We start from the raw sequence: 19,466 nt of genomic DNA on the forward strand, positions 1-19,466 counted from the left end.
CTATGATTGCACCACTGCACTCCAGCCTAGATGACAAAGCAAGAACCTGTCTCTAAAAAAAAAAATGAAAAAGAAATAACAGTTCTACACAATCTCCTCCATAAAATGGATGAGGTGAAAATACTTCCAAGTTCACTTTATAAAATTACTGTGACACCAAAACCAAAGATGGTGCCAAAAAAAGAAAACTAACATTAATAACTCTTATGATTATAGACACAAAAATCTTTAACAGAATGTTAGCAAAGTGAATCCAGTGATTGATATGTAAAAAAGAATTATACAACAAGTGTGATTTTTTTCCAGGTATGCAAGGCTGGTTCAACATTTGAAAAGTAATCAATGTAATCTACCATATCAACATGCTAAAAATGAAAAATAATATGATTGTATCATTTTAAACAGAACAAGCATTTACTTATTCTCTCTTGTCTTCTAGCTAAACCATTCCCCCTGGTGTTGCCTTTCATTGGAAATGTATTTTATCTCCTTTCTTCATCAAGATCCTTGGGCCTTGGCTCAAGACCCAGGTCCACACACAGAGATTTTCTTGGGGCCAAATCCAAGTTGGTAGGCCCTGTATGCAAATTAGTTTCACTTCTTCTGAGTAACCAGTTCTGCACACCAAAGAGGAGCTCTTGATAAACTACTAGAGAAAATCTGATACCATCCTTATCTCTCAACAAGGGGTCTACATTCAGAAACTCGAAAGAATTACTCAAGTTTAGAGACAAATATGGCCATTTCTGTATTTTGAAAACAACAGAAAAGAAATAATTTTATACACTCTGTTAGAAACTTTAAGTTTGGACGTTTAAAAGTCCAAATTTAAAACTCGAAAGAGTGGATACTAAGAGGGGACCTGTTTGATTAAGGGGAAAAAAGATAGTTTGCAATTTCACCTTTTGTGCTCTTTCATTGAGCTGAGCTTATTTCAGATTACACTTAGGAACCTCCCTCAAGAAGCAGGAGAATCTGTATTTCCTGTTTAATAATCACCTGACTGCATAGAAAGCTCAGGACCCAGCCTTCTGATCTACCAGTCACCTGTGTACCTTTGTACTTTCTACAGTGAAAGTTGCGACAGGACCTCCCTTTCTCAATAAATTTGTCCGTGGTGGAGAAAATCAGCATGAATACTACAGGCCAAGTAGGTGAAGTCTTATTCTTTATGTTGTGTCATATCTTTGTTAGTTTGTGTGCTCATCTCTTTACCAACATCTAATCACCCAGAGCTAGTCTTTGGGCTCCTAAAGGTGAGAAGCTGTCATAATCATAGTATCTCTCCTCCTTGTTCTCTCCCTTTTTCTTAATTCACTTTATCTGCTTTGACTTCCCTCAGTTCTCTCATTTCTTCAATAAGTAATGTCCAAGCTCTTTATCAGAATTTCCAGAGTCAAAGATATATCCCCTTCTCCAAGGATCTCACAGAGAGACAAAATTATAAAAGAGCAATTATAAAGCAATATACAAGAATAGTAAAGAGAAAGAGGATGGGAGCCTCAAGGAAATGCTCCTAACCCAGTTTGGTTTCCCGGAGGTGATACCGAAGGGGAAATCACTGGAGAAATATGAATTCACCAGGTAAAGAAGAAGTGTGTGCAGGCAGATAAAACAACATGAGGAGTAATACAGAGACTGAGAAAATATCCCATGTAAGAAATTTCAGAATATGTTTGGGAGCTGAAAGGTAAAGCCTGAAGCACAAAGTGATGGGATATAAGGTTGGAGAGACTGACAGAGAGAGAATCCTGATGTCAGTGGATCCAGTTAAGCAAAGGGTAACAACATCATTTTTAGGTAAGAGATTGGTGTGACTAGGATTATACTTCAAATGGCAATGGTATAAAGGGTGATTTCGAAGGTGGTAAAAGCAAGACAGAGATAAAGCAGGAAGCTTTTTCAGTAGTAGCAGGAGTGGAGAAAAGGCGACATATCCCTGAAAAATTTAGACTGTGAAGACTGAGGGAGAGAAAAATTGAGGCTACTTCCCAGGTTTCTATCTTGAGTGAGTGAACACATTGCATGGCTGCTAGTTGAAATAGAGGTAGCAGAGGGAGGAATATATTGAGTGTTTTGTCTACTAGAGCGTGGAGGAAGGTGGAAATGGGAAAAAGAAATAATGACACGTTCATGTTTTAACATGTTGAGTTTGAAATACCTCCAGGAACTTCAAACAGCAAATGAATACATTAGTCTAGGGAGAAATATGCCCCATAAATATAGATTACTCACATAAAGGTACTGGTTGAATCTGCAAAATAGATAAGACCACACAGAAAGAGAATTTATAGTGACAACAGTGGTGGCCTGAAATCAGAACCTTTAAGAACTACCTTGCCACCAACAAATTATCCAATCTCAGTCTGCCAATAGACACCATTTGATGATTGCCTCCATTCCTTGCTCCATAACTCACCCTTCCACTCCAAAACTGATTTTTCCCATGCTTAGGATCACAAATAACTCCCACACTGTAATGCCATTCCTACCCTGAAACAGCCACCAGGCCACTTTATTCATAGTAATATAAAAAGTATGACATCTGCAATCCCACTACAGGATACCTACCTACAGGAAAATAATATATTAAAGGTATACCTGAACTTGCCTGTTTATTGCAGCACTACTCACAATAGCAAAGATATAGAATCAACCTAATTATCCATCAACGGATGAATGGGTAAACAACATGTGGTATATATACACAATGGAGTACTATTCAGCCACAAAAAAGAATGAGATCTTGGCCGGGCGCGGTGGCTCAAGCCTGTAATCCCAGCACTTTGGGAGGCCGAGACGGGTGGATCACGAGGTCAGGAGATCAAGACCATCCTGGTGAACACAGTGAAACCCCGTCTCTACTAAAACTACAAAAAACTAGCCGGGCGAGGTGGCGGGCGCCTGTAGTCCCAGCTACTCGGGAGGCTGAGGAAGGAGAATGGCGTGAACCCGGGAGGCGGAGCTTGCAGTGAGCTGAGATCAGGCCACTGCACTCCAGCCTGGGCGACAGAGCGAGACTCCGTCTCAAAAAAAAAAAAAGAATGAGATCCTGTCATTTGCAGTAACAGGGATAGAACTGAAGATCATTATCTTAAGTGAAATAAGCCAGGCACAAAAAGACAAATATCACATGTTCTTACTTAAATGTGAGATCTGAAAAGTTTGAACACATGGAAGTAGAGAGTGGAAAAATAGATAACAGAGACTGGGAAGGGTGAGTGGAGAGGATGATGAGAAGTGGGTTAAAAGGTACAAACATATAATAAGATAGAAGGAATAAATTCAATGTTTGATACCAGAGTAAGATGACTATACTCAACAAAACTGTATTATACTCAGGTAATGTACACCCTGAATACCCTGACTTGGTCACTACACATTATATACATGTAACAAAATTTTTCAGGTATCCCATAAATAGGCACAATTTTTTTTTTTTTTTTTTTTTTTTTTTTTTTGAGATGGAGTCTCACTCTGTTGCCAGGCTGGAGTGCAGTGGCATGATCTCGGCTCGCTGTAACCTCCGCCTCCCAGGTTCAAGTGATTCTCCTGCCTCAGCCTCCTGAGTAGCTGGGATTACAGGCACACGCCACCACGCCCGACTAATTTTTATATTTTTAGCAGAGACAGGGTTTCACCATGTTGGGCAGGCTGGCCTCAAACTCCTAACCTCGTGATCCACCGGCCTCGGCCTCCCAAAGTGCTGGGATTACGGGCGTGAGCCACGGTGCCCGGCCAATAGGCACAATTTTTTTAATTAGAATCTTTAAAAGTATGACATCTATCCTCTTGGTCATGTTACATTTTGTAAATACAGTTGGTATTTGCAAAACTAATACCAACTGAGGCTGATAGTACAAAAAAACTTAAATTGGGGTCAGAAAGACTACCTTCAGCATATATTTATTATTTTTGTTTTCTTGAGTGCAGAAAATTGGACTAATCCAATTTAGTGATTCTATATCACTAATATAGCAATCTTCCAACTCTCAAACTTACAGAGTTTCTCTTTCTGCCCCCATATTCTATTTCCCAGGTTATAAGATGCAAAGCAGCCATACTCTGGAAGCCTGGTGCACCATTTTCTATTGAGGAGGTAGAAGTGGCCCCACCAAAGGCAAAGGAAGTTCGCATAAAGGTAAAACGAACAAACAAAAAAAGTCACACCAAAAGCCAGAGCTTCTTACTGTAAGTTACATATTCTTCTCAGGATATTCAACTCAGAAAAAAAATAAAACTGCATATCTTTGCATTTCTTTTTCATAAACATTTCCATCAATTTTTAAATCCAGCCAGATAAAAGGTTAGGGAGGTAAAGCATAGGCTAACTGCCCAAAGAATAAAACTGAGGCTAATTTACAGCTATTGTACTATTAATTTAAAAAATTTCTACCCTCAAGCCCTATTTTAATCTGTACTTGTACATTTTTATGGCATTCTTCATAATATTTATCTTGAAATATTTTGAATAAAAAATTGTTTGATTACAAACAAATCATAGCTGAGTCTGGAAACTCAAGTTAGAGCTGGAAGGGCCTTAGGGAAACCCGGTATTTTACAGATGCGAAGCCTGAAGCCAGCTGCGGTTTAGGGACTGGTCACAAAGCTAGTAGAATAAAAATATAGACTAATTTTTCTCGGCTGAGCGTGATAGCTCATCCCTGTAATCCCAGCAGTTTGGGAGGCAGAGGCGGGAAGATTGCTTGAGTGCAGGAGATGACAACAGTTTTTCTCAACCTTGGTTACCTATTTGGAATCAGCTGGAAGCTTTGAAAAATGCTGATAACCAAGTCCCATCCCCAGAAATTCTGAAATTGTGATTTAATTAGTCTGGGGTGCAGCCTGGACATGCAAATTTTTTAAATCACTTCCAGATGGTTCTAATAGGCCTCCTCCAAACTAGAAAATAGTTTACCTGACTTGCAGTTCAGAGTCCTTTGTTATTATTTTAATTATAACAATAAAGAAGAAGTACTGTTTAATGATAGATTACAAAGAGACAGTCATTTTCTAAGTCATCTCATCTGCACAGTTCCTGCCTTCTTTTCAGAGCGCCTTCTCCACCCTACATCCCCCATGGAGTAAGCAGTGGGCTATTGGGTTGTCTGCATCCACTCCCCACCCACAGGGTCACAACTCATGCAACCAGGTTTAGACCCTCACTCAAAGACATTCAGCCATTATCAGACAAGCTACACATCTGAAGCTCTCACCAGTGAATTTGAACGAAGATATGGGCACTATAGCAGAGTAAGTGATGGCAGGCAATGGTTAGGTTGGGCAGACTCATCACTGGTAACTGTTTTTAACCATGATCAGCAAAATAAATGGAGAAAGCCGATCTGCAGAGAATAATAGGTGAATGCAACTATGCCCATATTGAATCAAGCAAAGAGATAAAGAGAAGGACTATTTGGTAAATGTCTAGGTCTATGAGGTCTGACAGCACTTTCTACAGTTGGGTCGCAGGTAATTCAGGCAATTTTATGATATTGTTCCAATAATCCTCCTTTTACATGCACAAATTTCAATATATTTCATTTCTTGACTAAGGAGTGTGTGTGTGTGAGTGTGTGGCTGCATGTATGCAAACTTCATATTTATTTTAGAAATGAAGAAACTGAGACCCAGAAAGAAAAATTTACCCCGAAGTTCACACAGCTGAGAAGGGGGAGAGCCAGTTTTTCACCCCTGAACTCTTAACCACTGTTCTGGAGTGCCTTCATTTTAAACTGTCTGGCTAACTTACAATAAAGTGAGATTATGACTTGTACAAATAACAAAACTATAAAGCTCACTTGTAAAATAAATTAATGTTTTAATTATATTATAATAGGAAACATTATTCCTTTGCCTCCTGTGTTCCAATTTATTTATTTTATTCTATCTTATTTTATTTCATTACATTTTATTTCATTTTAGAGACAGGGTCTCACTCTGTCACCCAGACTGGAGTGCAGTGGTACAAAATCATAGCTCACTGGAGCCTCGAACTACTGGGCTCAAGTGATCTTCCCAGTTCAGCCTCCCAAGCAGCTTGGACTACAGGCGCATGCCACCATGCCTGGCTAATTTATTTATTTATTGTAGAGATGGGGGTCTCACTATTTTGCCCAGGCTGGTCTCAAACTCCTGCCCTCGAGTGATTCTCCTCCCTCAGCCTCCCAAGATGCTGGAATTTTAAGCATAAGCCACTGCACTCAGCTCAATTCCTTTATTTTTATAATTGGTCTTTCTCCTCCACACTTCCACCTACAAGCTCAGTGAAGCCAATTGAGACCTCAGACATCAAGTCACACTGTAATTTTACAGCTTGTCTTCTGACCCCATTCTACCCACCCTCCCCAGTAAATTTTCAATCATAATCGTGATTCTGAAATCAGCTAATGAAAAACATTTCATTGCTTTAACAAATTATTATTGACCCTTCCCTAGAATTAAAACTGATAAGAAATGAATGCAGTGTATAAATGGAGAATATCAAACTAGCAAAAAGCCTTACAATCAACAACTCTAAAACGCCATTATCTGAAACAGCGGGAACTGCAGTACTCTTTGCCTTCCATGCAGGTTGTGGCCACCGGACTGTGTGGTACAGAGATGAAAATATTGGGGAGTAAACACTTGTACCTCTTGTATCCCACCATCTTGGGTCATGAAGGGGCTGGAATCGTTGAGAGTATTGGAGAAGGAGTAAGCACAGTGAAACCAGGTAGGAATTAGCACCTGGTAATAGAAAAAAGCAACAACTTGGAACCAACATCAAGAAAATTATAAGCACCCCTTAAGTATGTCAGGATCAAGTGAAATAAAAGGTGAAATGTTGCCAACTTCTTAGAAAAGGAGGGATAATTACTTGTAAGTTACATAAAATACTAAATATATTGTATTCTTTGCATTTACATTTTGAAAATAAGAAGAAAACAAGAAGTAGAATGCACTGAAACTGGACTTGAAAGTACAAATGAGACAAACGTTTATGAAAAAAAGGTTGAATAATTTAAATAATTATTGGAAAATTATTTAAATGAGGCATTATGATAAACAATCAAACACATTAGTGGAACCAAATAAAGCAGCAGTCCCAGATTGGATCCAAATAAACATAAGAAGTTAATGCAGCATGAGGTTTGTCTTTCAAACTCAAGAGAGGAAACAGATTATTCAACAAATTGTGTTGAAACAACTAGATAGTTATCTGGACTAAAAAAGTAAATTGGGTTGCCATCTCATTCTTTGTATAAAAAAATTATACATGAATCTAAAAATTAAATGTGAAAAGGAAAACCATAGAAGTACTATAAAATAACATGGGAGAACACTGTATTATCTAGGAGGAGGGAAGAAAATTTTAATCAATACAAAAAAATACCCAGAAGATATAAAATAGATATTTATATAGATAAATTTGACAATGTAAAAATTACATAGATTCTGCATGTTTTAAAAAACCCCAGAAGTCAAAACCCGTAGGACAATGGACCAATTTTCTTAACATAGAAATAATTTCTTTAAAAGCAATTGTTAAAAGCTGAGTAGAAAAATGGGCAAACAAAATACATATCTAGTTTAAAGAAATGTACATATATACATATGTGTGTGTGTGTATATATATATGAATGCTCTTAAATACATTAAAATATGCCCAACCTCAGACATATTAAAAATAAATAACATTTTAAAAGGCTGGGGGGTGGGAAAAATGGAGAGATGTGGTCAAATGGTATACAATTTCTGCTAGATAGGAAAAATAAGTTTTTTGAGATGTATTGAACAGCATGGTGATTACAGTTAATAATAATGAATTATACTATATTTCAAAATTGCTAAGAGTATACATTTCAAATGTTATCACCACAAAATATAAATCTTCAAGTGTTTAACATATTAATTAGCTTGATTTAATCATCCCATACTATATACACATAATATCACATTGTACTCCATAAATATATAATTTGTCAATGTACAGTAAAATTTTTAAATGCAATGAAGAAACACTTTTTATCTAGCAGATCGGCAAAGGTTAAGAAGTTTGATAATATGTAGAGTTGACAAGAATATAGGCAGACAGCTCCCTCATATCTTATTGTTTGGAACGTAGATTTTCTGGATTTGTAGATTTGCTCAACTCTAAATGTGGCAATATGTAATATCATTTAAATGTAGATATTCTTGGACACAACAGTTTCAGTTCTAGAAACTTATTTCATAGATATATGTTCATATATTCATTTTCTATTGCTGCTGGAAAAAATCACCACAAATATAACATTTTAAAGCAACACAAATGTATTATCTTTTTTTCCATAGATCAGAAATCTGAGTGGGCTTGGCTGGGTTTTCTGCTCACGTTTCAAGGTCAAAATCGTAGTAGCCAAGTGGGTCCTTATCTGGAGCCTCTGGAGAAAAATCGACTTCCAAGTTCATTCAAGTAGTTTTCAGAATCCAATTCCTTGAGGCTGTAGGACTGAGGTCCTTATTTCCTCACCAGCGGTCGGCTCCGTGAAATTGCTCACATTTCTTCTTCTGTGGCACCTTCCAGCCTTGAAGTAGCCATGGCCCACTAAATCCTTCCACAGGTGTTAAGTCACTTTTACTTCCTCTTCTGCCTTCCTCTGCTCTTCTTTCAATGGCTCATGTGATTACCGTGAGTCCACCTGGATAATTCATTATAATCTCCCTATCTTAATGTCAACTGATTAGTAACTTTAGTTACATCTAGAGAGTACCCCTTGCCACATAGCATAACATACTCACAGGCATGATACCACAACATAGTCACAGTTTCTAGGGATTTGTGCAGGATATCTTTGGGAGGACATTTTAGAACTCTGTCTACAACAAGATACTCATTGCATTATTGGTTTTAGTGTTGGGGCGGAGGGAAACAAAGAACAACCTAAATATCTATCAGTGTTCATGGCACTGATTAATGATGGAGCACTATATGTACTAAAATAGAAAGCTCCATGATAGAGTGTTAAGTAAAAAAGCTAGGCCCAAACCAGGGTAGATGGTATGCTTACCTTTGCATTTTTCAGCTCTGAAAAATATCATTGTTACTGGTCAGAGTACCTGTCTCTAAGATGGGGAACTGGGGAATAGAGTGATAATTTTTACTTTTGTGCAGTTTAAATTTTTACCATATGTATGTGTTACTTTTTTAAAAATAAAAATAAATAAAATAGAAGAAACTAAATCTTAATAAGGTTTTTAACTAAAAGTATAAAACAAATTTATCTGGTTTACAGTGTTAGACCATGGGGGCAGCCAGTAAAATACATCACAGGCAAGCTCTTCTAATCATGTCCTGATACTTTGACCACTACTACAGAAGTCTGCCTACCTTTGATCTCTAAGGTCAAGAAGAAAGGGTTGATGTCAAACACAGAGAACAGCATAGAAGCAATTTTTTTCTCCCTAATCCAGAACTTATTCTGTGAGTATGTGGTATCCATACTATTTTAAATTCAATCCCTGAGAAAGGAAATTAGTGTTGAAAATGTAAGAAGAGATAAGACTTGACTGAATGGATATATGACAAAAAACTATTTGATACTCCAAGAAGAACTCACAAAGGAGGCAAATCTGGAGCCAGTTCCTCAAGATTCAGCCACTGAGCCCAGGGCTGGGCCCAGATGCTGAAGACATTCTCTCTTTTTGTATGTATTTGATTTGCTTTGTGGTATCAAGAACAACTGAATGTGGAAATAATTCTCAGCTGTCATTTCTTCTTGGGTGCCTTGTTCTCAAAATCCTGAAAGACAGCTATCTGTTTCCTTAAAAAATGATATGTTAATAAGACATGATTTTGCTCTTAGGTAACAAAGTTATCACACTCTTTCTGCCACAGTGTGGAGAATGTACCTCTTGCTTGAATTCTGAGGGCAATTTTTGTATACAAGTCAAGTAAGCTTTTACTAATATTTTCTTTTTGAAAACTTAATTCACTTTCATTGGAGAAGATCTAAACTTTCTAACTCAAAATAAACTTTGTGTGTGTGTATGTGTATTTTTTTTTCTTTTTTGTCTATAAAAGACAGTCAAAACCCCAACTGATGTCTGATGGTACCAGCAGGTTTACCTGCAACGGAAAATCAATATATCACTTTGGTAATACCAGCACCTTCTCTGAATACACAGTGATAAAGGAAATCTCAGTTGCCAAGATTGATGCAGTTGCTCCTCTGGATAAAGTATGCCTAATTAGCTGTGGCTTTTCCACTGGGTTTGGTGCTGCAATCAATACTGCCAAGGTGAGGGGCATTTATACCCATTTGGAATGGAATTATTGGGATATGGAGTTGAAAGGCCTCATGCATCTTGGTCATGTCTTATCATATCAAAGGAAAAATCCCAAGCCTGACCCCAAACATCCTTGAGTTCTCTGCTATCTACCTAGTCTTCCCACACCTTCTTCAACATTTTTCCCATTCCCTCTCGGTCAGTAGTAAATGACAGAGTAAGTCTGGATGCCATTCACAAGTGGAAATATCAGGAATTCCTGAAAATTAAATCTAACATAGTTACAACATGACTCTGTGGCCTTCCATATTCCAATTTATCCTTTCTTTCCTTAGACAAATATTTCTGGAGCCATTTACTGTCCCAGGTGCAAGAATTCAGCAGCTAACAAAACTCATGAAGTTAATATTATATTGCATGATATATTAGGTAGTGATAAATGCTAATAAAAAGAAAAGGAGAGCAAAGGAACCAAGTGATGAAGGAATTGTTACTACGTTAGACAGATTGACCAGGGGATCCCATTCTGGCTGAATGGGCTGCTATTGAACTCTTATTTCTAAAACATCACTGAAACCTTCCCAGCTCCCTTCTTAAAGATGCTGTTGAATTTTGTCCATCAGTCCCAATACTATACAGAGAGAAAGAATGGAAAAAAAATTTTTAATTAGTCCTATGTAGGACAGTACTCAATTTTTTTAAAAAAAGCCTTTGCCTTCACAAGACATTGACCCTATAAGTAATGAAAATTTTACAGATACCAAAAGAAAGAGAGGGAGGGAGAGAGAGAGAAAAAAATGGTTGTAGGAAGATAGAGATAATTTTAAAGAACTCAAAAAAATCTGGAATTAAATACACTGTCAAATAAGTCTTAAGATTCAATTCCTGTGACTTGAAACTCTACTTTCAGGTAGTTTTTTGTTCCTGTGACAAGAGTATTCCATATCTAGAAATATTTTTAAAAATTCAAACTTTCTAGTTACAATACATTATGTATGTAAACATCGTTTGCTTATGACTCATTAAAAAATACATGCATATAGACTTAGCCTTCCCAAATGAGTAAAGATGTACGTTCTCTTTGCTTTTTGTTTTCTGGGTTTTCTGCCTGTATGTGTTTAGGTAACTCCAGGTTCTACCTGTGCTGTGTTTGGCCTGGGAGGAGTCGGCTTGTCTGTTGTCATGGGTTGTAAAGCGGCAGGAGCAGCCAGGATCATTGGAGTGGACGTCAACAAGGAGAAATTTAAGAAGGCACAGGAATTGGGTGCCACTGAGTGCCTCAACCCTCTGGACCTAAAGAAACCCATTCAAGAAGTTTTATTTGATATGACAGATTCTGGTATAGACTTCTGCTTTGAGGCCATTGGAAATCTGGACACTCTGGTATGTAATCCTCTGGAGTGAAAATTACCAATACTTTTACCAGTCATCATTTTAGATTATAGTTGGATGACCTTTCTTAAATTCCCTCCACTTTGCTCTAGTTAATTTTCTTTGTGTTCCATGACATCTCAGCTGGTGCCCTCTGTCTACTCCTACAAATTTATTCACTCTCCCAGATACTAAATCTAGAACTTTCATATAATTTCAAAGCCAGAAGTTTTAAGCAAGATAAGGTTAAAATTTGATTAATGACATTACAAATCAATGTGCTTTTCACTTTTGGTAGTCTTTCATGTCAGATCTGATATAAGTTTCCAAGAAAAATATTTACTAGTCATGATTAAACGGGTTCATTTCAAAACTGAAGGGGAAAAAAGTGGTGGTTTTTCTGGCTAAACATGGTTTACATAACAGAATAGAAACTGAGGGGAAGTTACTTCAAAATCTGAGGCTTGTTTTCTTTGGAGATTTGGAGAAATAGTGTATTATTGGGTTGTATGGCTCTGTCTTCTAGTCAGCTGTATGGAAACTCAACAACTGCCTCTTCCAACTTGGGCTCTTTTCCCAACATAAAAAATCTTTTCATGACTCACCATACATAAATTCCTTTATTGTAAGAAGATACAGCAAAACCTTTCTCACACTCTTACTCTGAGAAATAGCCTTTGAACATAATGAATGTAACGGTATCTGTTTCTCACTTTACTAGCATCTTATTATATAAATATCTGTCTTCTTAGCTGTCTAAAAGAAAAATGTCAATTCTTACCAGCCACCTGCGTCAGTAATAATTTTTATAAAAATTATTTTTATTATTATCACTACTGTGGATGTTTTTACTATTTTCATTTTTGTTATTTCCATTTATTGAGTCCCAAAATGCCAGGTACTATACTAGGCAACATACAAGATCTTATATGTGTTTCATAGCATCCTTACAAGATAAATGTTATTTCAAATGAGAATAGGGAGAATCAGAAAAGAAAGTCATAGACCATTCAGGAGTTAAGCTGAAATTAAGATGCAGGCTCAATCCTCACATACATTTTTTAACCCCTGTACTGTATTGCATCACTTTATAACAGGCAGCTGCCCTCGCCTCCTGCAATGAGAGCTATGGGGTCTGTGTGGTTGTTGGGGTGTTGCCTGCTGGTGGTCAACTCAACATCAGTGGCCAGTTATTCTCAGGACGTTCTTTGAAGGGTTCTGTTTTTGGAGGTATGGATGAAGCAGGAAAGGGTGGAAATGCCTGAGGAGGTGAAGGTGGGAAATAGAAAAATATATCATAAACGCTTAAGAAAGGACATAAAACAACAGCTTTATATTAGAAATTTTTTTTCAATATATGAATACCCAATATAAAGGGATGGATAGTGGGTGTATCTAGTTCCTCTTGGAAAGCTTTTTCTCATGCAAAGATGGAAAAGAGGTTTTTTAATTGATTGGTTAAGAATCCAGTGTCCAAAGTTTAAAGCAAACTCTAAATTGAAAAGAAGGCAATATTGTAATCTATAACTATACTTCAGCGAAATTATACACCTGCCAGCTGGGATTCTTTGGAGGATATACTTAGCCATTGGTTGTCATTGTTCAACTCATGTAAAATCTTATCCCAAACAAATGAGTTGTCATGCTACCAACTCAAATATATTAAACACAATGGATTCATGATTTAAAAGAAATACTATTGACAAAAAAATAAGAATGATTTTACCCCGAGGAAAAATATCTTATCATAGAATCCTTTGATTTTCTGTGGGGTTTTTTTGTTTGTTTGTTTGTTTATTTGTTTGTTTTACCTGTCCTGGAACATTTTTACAGACTTTAGAAGAGTATTTTATTGAAAAAGTAGAAGACAAACTAAATTAAATAAATCTGCTTAAGATTCTGGGCTCTTAAGCAAGAAATCTGAAATTTATGAAGAAATGTATTTATCCAGAAACTCTGGGCAATCTGAATGCCTGGACAAAAAGAGATGAGAATTAGAGGAGTACCTGAATTACTTGCACAAGGGAGCTATCTGTAGTCCCCAAGTAAGCTATGGCAGCATGTTATTACGAATATTAGAAGCCTTGCCTAACTCATTTATAAAGAGTAGATACATGGCAGGACCAGTAAGAAAAAAATAATAATAATCCAGTTATATATATAATCTATTAAATAGAGGAATTGTAATTTCAGTAACAGCCATAACCCAGAAATTGTCATTCCCCACATGAATATAAGCTTGCTTACCTACTTTTTACCCTTCGAGTTTCATGTCATTTTTTAAAACTCTTCCCATGGCTTATTTAATCTTCTCATAACTGTAATTTTAGTTCCTCTATTTAAGATCATTGAATACACCCATTGCCATTTCTCTCTATTGTATTTATAGATGATAATGTTAATTCAAAATATACATACTCAGCTAAGTCTTGTAAAAATAAGATCACCAATATTCTTAAAGCCCTCAGTGAATGAACCTGATTCACTGGCCACTCTAGCACTCATATAGTGATCATTAATGTAAATTACTTTATTCCACAAATAGTATAGTCCTCTGGTTCAATGATTTTCAATCAACAATAGCATTTAATGGGTGTTGGGCAGTCCTGCTAAACCTCCTACCATGTGCAAAATAAAGAATGTTCCCCACCCAAAATGCCAGGAGTGTCCTTGTTGAGAAACACTGCCTAGTCCCATCTGTGATCCTAGAATTTTCCTTCCTGTCATTTGGTTGAAATAATAAAAAAGTGGGGGGTTGATATAGATGTAAAAATGCTTTATCAGATCACCAATCAAAATATAAAAACAAATAGATATATACACTGGCCCTTCATGTCATGACGTAGAGCAGTAATTAGAATTCTTGGTTACATATAACAGAAACCAACTTAAATTAAAAATAAATCTATTGGAAGAGTTTGTGATAGTTTGGGGAATAAGTTGGGGAGCCTAACCCAAGCTGGAACCAAGAAAAGCAAGTAACTGCCAAGATCCTATCACAGAATAATCTGCATAGAACACTGAGCAGATTACGCCACATTACACTTTGCACAATTACACCACACCCGCCCTTTCCAGCAATGAGCAGACTGCCAAGTTCTGTGTGGTAACTCACTGAGCATGGCACTTAGCAGAGTTCTAAATTTAATGCATTTCTTGAAAATCATGGGAATAGAGAAAATACAATGCTAAACTTATCTTACCTTAGCTAACTCCATCTTTGCTTGTGTAATTCTTACTTCCAGAAAGCACATTTTATTCTTGCATTGCTTTGTACACATTCTTTTCCCAAGAGCTTTCATTGGGACCACTGCCACAGTGAGAGTTCTTCTTTTCCTTTAAGCTATTTGATTCTTTTATGAAGCGGCAGATCAAAACATACACACGAGAGCATGCACACACACACAAAAATGTGCTATATTTAACATTTGAATTGCTTCTTTCCATGATTCACAAGACCTTGGCCTTTGTTATACATTAGATATGGATTCACTGCTCTCCACAGATTGCAACATGACACGAGGAACACCTCACAGCAAGGTTCACAGTCTATCTGCTTTGAATTAATTATCCTCTGTAGTACCATAAGTCTCCTTTAGGAACCCAACCCTCTACATAAGGTGTGTGGTTGGGGTAGGCATTCTCCTGATGACTGAGGCAAGTAAATGGGACAGCCTTAGATCTTCTCAGTCAAAGCCAGCATCTTCAGCAGTTACTTTAAATGGCCTTTCCTTCATAATGAAGCCTCATGTATAAAATTCATCACTAATCTGTATTTCCAGGCTGGAAGAGCAGAGAGCACATCCCTAAACTGGTTGCTGATTATATGGCAGAGAAGTTGAATCTAGATCCACTAATTACTCATACTCTGAGTCTTGATAAAATCAATGAAGCAGTTGAATTAATGAAAACTGGAAAATGGTAAACTGCCCACATAAATGTTATGTCTGTGTGTTTGAGACCAAGAGAAAGGGTGTATGGGTTTGGGAGTAGAAGAAAGGTCGTCCCTGCTGCAGAATTTATCTACAGATGAATGAAGAGGCTTTCAGGAATTTGTAAAGCGTCTCCTTCCCCTCTGCATTTTGTTTTATTTGTAGCTAATAAAATACATAATCCTGACAGTATTTAAGTGTTCCCCTACCGTTACCTTTGCCATTAGCACTGTATTTCCAATATGGCTTTTTTTTTTCATGACATATTAATGGAAGTCAGCTTGTAAAATTGTATGTCAAGTTTAAAAACATAAGAATGTAGTTTACAAATAGGCCATTGTTGTATTTGTTGTTCTACTTTGGGGGAGGAGAGGAATTATTCATAGGATTCCAAATTCTGAATCCTATCTTGGGCCCAAAAAACAGAAACCAGCCATAACCCAGAAATTGGCATTCCCCACATGAGTATAAGCTTGCTTGCCTACTTTTTACCCTTCAAGTTTCATGTCATTTTAAAAAAATCTTCCCGTGGTTTATTTAATCTTCTCATTTTTCACCTAAACTAAAGAGAACAAAATCTGGTTTACTGGTCTACAAAGTGAGAATTTGAAATCCAAAACACAAATATTGCTCTAGAAATGTTCCAACCTTTTCTTTCTTCTTTTTTTCAGTATCCGCTGTATCCTGATACTTTAAGTACAGTGTAATATATGCAAGACCCGAAGGATATTTCACCAACCCAATGGCATTCGATGTAATTTTCATGATTTAGAAGAATTATTCACACAATCCTGTTTCTATATTCTGACTTCTGATTCACTCCTCAGTGGACCTACATCTGGCTTCTGACCTAACCATTTCATCAAAATTGTTCTTATGTAACCCAGTGTCACCCAGGATCAGCCTCCTTTTCAGAGCTAGATTAAGGTTGGCTTGAATCACCCAACTCCACATCCTTCAGACATAAAAGATCAACGCAACATGCTCCCATTTTCATAGTTCCTCTACCTGTGGACCTTTATATTCTTGTACACTATGTCTCTCTCACAGGTCTAGACATGAAACTCTGCCATTTTACTCCGAAGAAACAAAACTCCGCATTAATGAGTCTATTGAAGATTCAGGTTAACCTGAATCAAGTTAACCCAGTCTCAAATGCTCACTTATCCTATCTCTTTGGCAAAAATTTCTCCTCTCGTGGATTGCCAAAGGAAATTCAAATTATTCTTCAATTGCTCAGGATGATTTGACTATCAGCAGCTCGTAGTACCCATCTTCATAGCTAAGCCACCTAGGGATCCAGCAGAAAAAAAAAGGGGTGAGGGGAGTCATCATTTACCAGGATCCACACTTCCTACAAAGCAGTTGTAATATTAAACAGCAAAACTGCTTTTTATTCCAATCTTCACATAAAACAGGAATAATTGTATACTTTCTTACTAATGTGTCCCATGGAGTTTTTCCTCCAAGAAGTGGCTAAGGGGAAAATGAGCCCAGTAATTCTTTGTGGCATCCAATCCTTCTACCCTGACCCTTTGACTTTCTGCCCCAGCCCTTCTTAGTTCTCCTAGAATTAGGACTAAGGTTAAGTGCCCTCTTGGGATATGACTTCCTTCCTTTCCTCTCGATACAAAAAAAGCCTCTTGATACAAAAAGAACCCCCATACACAAAACAACAGTTCCCTTCCTAGTTGCAGGCTCTTCTACTCCAGCTGGACTCCCCTAGCTCTGGGCTCCAACTAGATCACAGAGGGGCCTCTGCATGTCAGCAAACTTTGGCTGACCTTGGGAGACCAAAAAATAGAATATCATGTTTTGATCTAAACAAAATAGTTTCCTGATTTAACATTGGCCAGGAAGGTGGGCTGCACCCTCAGTCTCTCTCTGCCATCATGGTTTTCACATGGTATCAAAGGACTCTCATGAGAGTCTGATTCTCATGAGTTGGGCATCCTGTGTTTCCCTTTAGGGGCCTGCTTCTTCAAATAGAGGAGATGGGTGCTATGAAACCTATTCACTCTGGATTTGGGATGGCTCTTCTCCATCTTCCCAAGTCTGAGCTGGAGCCTCCATGCCCAACTCTGCTCTGCTCTTCTATTTCCTGACAGCAGCTAAGGCATGCTCCTGTTCTGCCCCCAAATTAACCTTACTAACAACAGTGAGAACTCGGAGGAGTCTTCAGGTCTTGGGAAATCCAAGGTTTCCCAGAAATGTTTTGTTGTAAACAGTGTCCACACTCTGCTCCAATAAAGCTCAGTTCCTTAAGCAACTTTGAATGTCTTGTTATGTTGTAGCTCATTGCAAAATTCACCTAATTTTATCACAAATGCAGGAACTTTTTTTTTCTTCCTGTTAATATACAATCAAACATATTATCAAGTACTGGAGACTGTCTACATCACTGTATAACCATTCACTGTTGTTGCCAGTTTCAAGACCACATTTGAATCCTATCAGGCCCAGTAAACTCTGTGAATAGACTTTGTGAACTGTCTCTGAGTCCCACTGTTTTGTCCACATTAAATGTCTGGTTTCAAGCACAAAGCAAAATCTTTCTTTCCAATCCCTGTCACTGTACTTCCCTAGACAGTCACTACATGGGGGCAGTTTACAGACTTCAGCAATGTTTACCTAACTCCAGATCCACACTATAGGAGTCCAGCCTTCAGGGAGAACTATAGTTTTTTCCAGCTTTTGCGTGCATAACGAGAAGCTTTAAGCTTTTCATATTTTTACCTGAGAACAAGAATAATTACATTCTAGGCTATCACCCAACAATAATAAAATAATGTGTGTCCATACAATATAAATGCCTCATACTAACACACAAGGTCCATGCAGAAGCCGATAATTGCACCACCAGGAATATGCACTACCAGACATTGAGAGTTAATGTGCCCTGACAATTTTCAAGTGAGAACCATCAGCTCCTACATATTCGCAAGGAAGCCTTTATATTGGTGTTGGCACAAGCTTCTGAAAATGTTTTAAATCCTATACACACCCTCAGTTTCCTATTAAATGTTGTAAGTTTACACTAGGGTTCTCTCTCTCTAGTGGTGAAATTTGACATTTGCTTACACAATAATTTCAAAAGAATCTGATATCTCCCACTTATTTATCTCTAGCATCATTCATAAGCCAGATGACCAATCATTGGAGGACTGACAAGAATATGAACTTCATTCTCTGTTGTTTTTTTTTTTTTTTTTTTTTTGCCTTTTTGATGAGCTTTAATAGTCTCTTAACTAATCACTCACTCAACCAACATTTATTTAGTAATGTACACAGTATTGAAGACACAAAAATGATTCATACAGCTTGACATCTAGGGACACATATATGAAAGTAATCAAAATGCAATATAATAACTATTATGTCAGAGGAACAATCAACCAATAAACAGAGGGAAAATAATTAGTCCTACCTAGAAGAGATTAGAGAAAAATTCACAGAGAAGGAAACCTTGAGTTGAGCCTCGAAGGGTACATCAGGTTTTACCAAGTAGAGAAAGAATATTGCAAACCTATGTAATAGTATGAGAAAAGTTCAAGTTGGTGAAAGAGTATGGTCTGTGATGATGTATATGAGAAAGGTGGGAGAGAGGTGTGGCTGGACCAAACAATGAAGAGGGGGAAGGATTTCATTCTATAGACTAGGGATAGTTACAGAAGGTTTTCAAGGAAAGGATTGGCATGCCCAAATCTGTGTTTCAGAAAAAAAAACATGACTTTTCAGCCTGGGCAACATAGCAAGACCTATTCTCTACAAAAAGTTTTTAAAAATATAAAAATAAATAAAAATAAATTAGTCGGACATGGTGGTATATGCCTCTAGTCCCAACTACTTGGGAGGCTAAGATAGGAGAATCTTGAGCCAAGGAGTTGGAGGCTGCAGTGTGCCAGGATTATG

General features: G+C 37.3%; 1 protein-coding gene across 2 annotated transcripts; it reads left to right on the top strand.

The window, feature by feature from the left end:
- The first annotated feature begins 1,020 nt into the window (after window positions 1-1,020).
- Window positions 1,021-17,821, top strand: ADH6 (alcohol dehydrogenase 6 (class V)). 2 transcript variants are annotated; one of them, XM_050790657.1, is made up of 9 exons: window positions 1,021-1,150; window positions 4,040-4,141; window positions 6,574-6,715; window positions 9,828-9,915; window positions 10,046-10,262; window positions 11,374-11,634; window positions 12,720-12,852; window positions 15,405-15,543; window positions 16,226-17,821. In XM_050790657.1, the coding sequence occupies exons 1-9, from the start codon at window positions 1,133-1,135 to the stop codon at window positions 16,248-16,250; spliced, it is 1,125 nt and encodes a 374-aa protein (XP_050646614.1). In that variant the 5' UTR covers window positions 1,021-1,132; the 3' UTR covers window positions 16,251-17,821. The 2 variants fall into 2 exon arrangements, with proteins under 2 accessions (XP_050646614.1, XP_050646615.1); XM_050790658.1 differs by lacking the exon at window positions 9,828-9,915 and having other exon boundaries at window positions 10,150-10,262.
- Window positions 17,822-19,466: the final 1,645 nt, after the last annotated feature.

Source organism: Macaca thibetana, chromosome 5 (genome assembly GCF_024542745.1).
Source record: "Macaca thibetana thibetana isolate TM-01 chromosome 5, ASM2454274v1, whole genome shotgun sequence".
Classification (NCBI taxonomy): Eukaryota; Metazoa; Chordata; class Mammalia; order Primates; family Cercopithecidae; genus Macaca; species Macaca thibetana.

What these genes read in the sequence shown, in the direction of transcription:
- ADH6 (XM_050790657.1), top strand. An exon ending in GAAGGGTTCTGTTTTTGGAG is followed by an intron (nt 12,853 to 15,404) that starts GTATGGATGAAG and finishes CTGTATTTCCAG; the next exon opens with GCTGGAAGAGCAGAGAGCAC. An exon ending in TTAATGAAAACTGGAAAATG is followed by an intron (nt 15,544 to 16,225) that starts GTAAACTGCCCA and finishes TCTTTTTTTCAG; the next exon opens with TATCCGCTGTATCCTGATAC.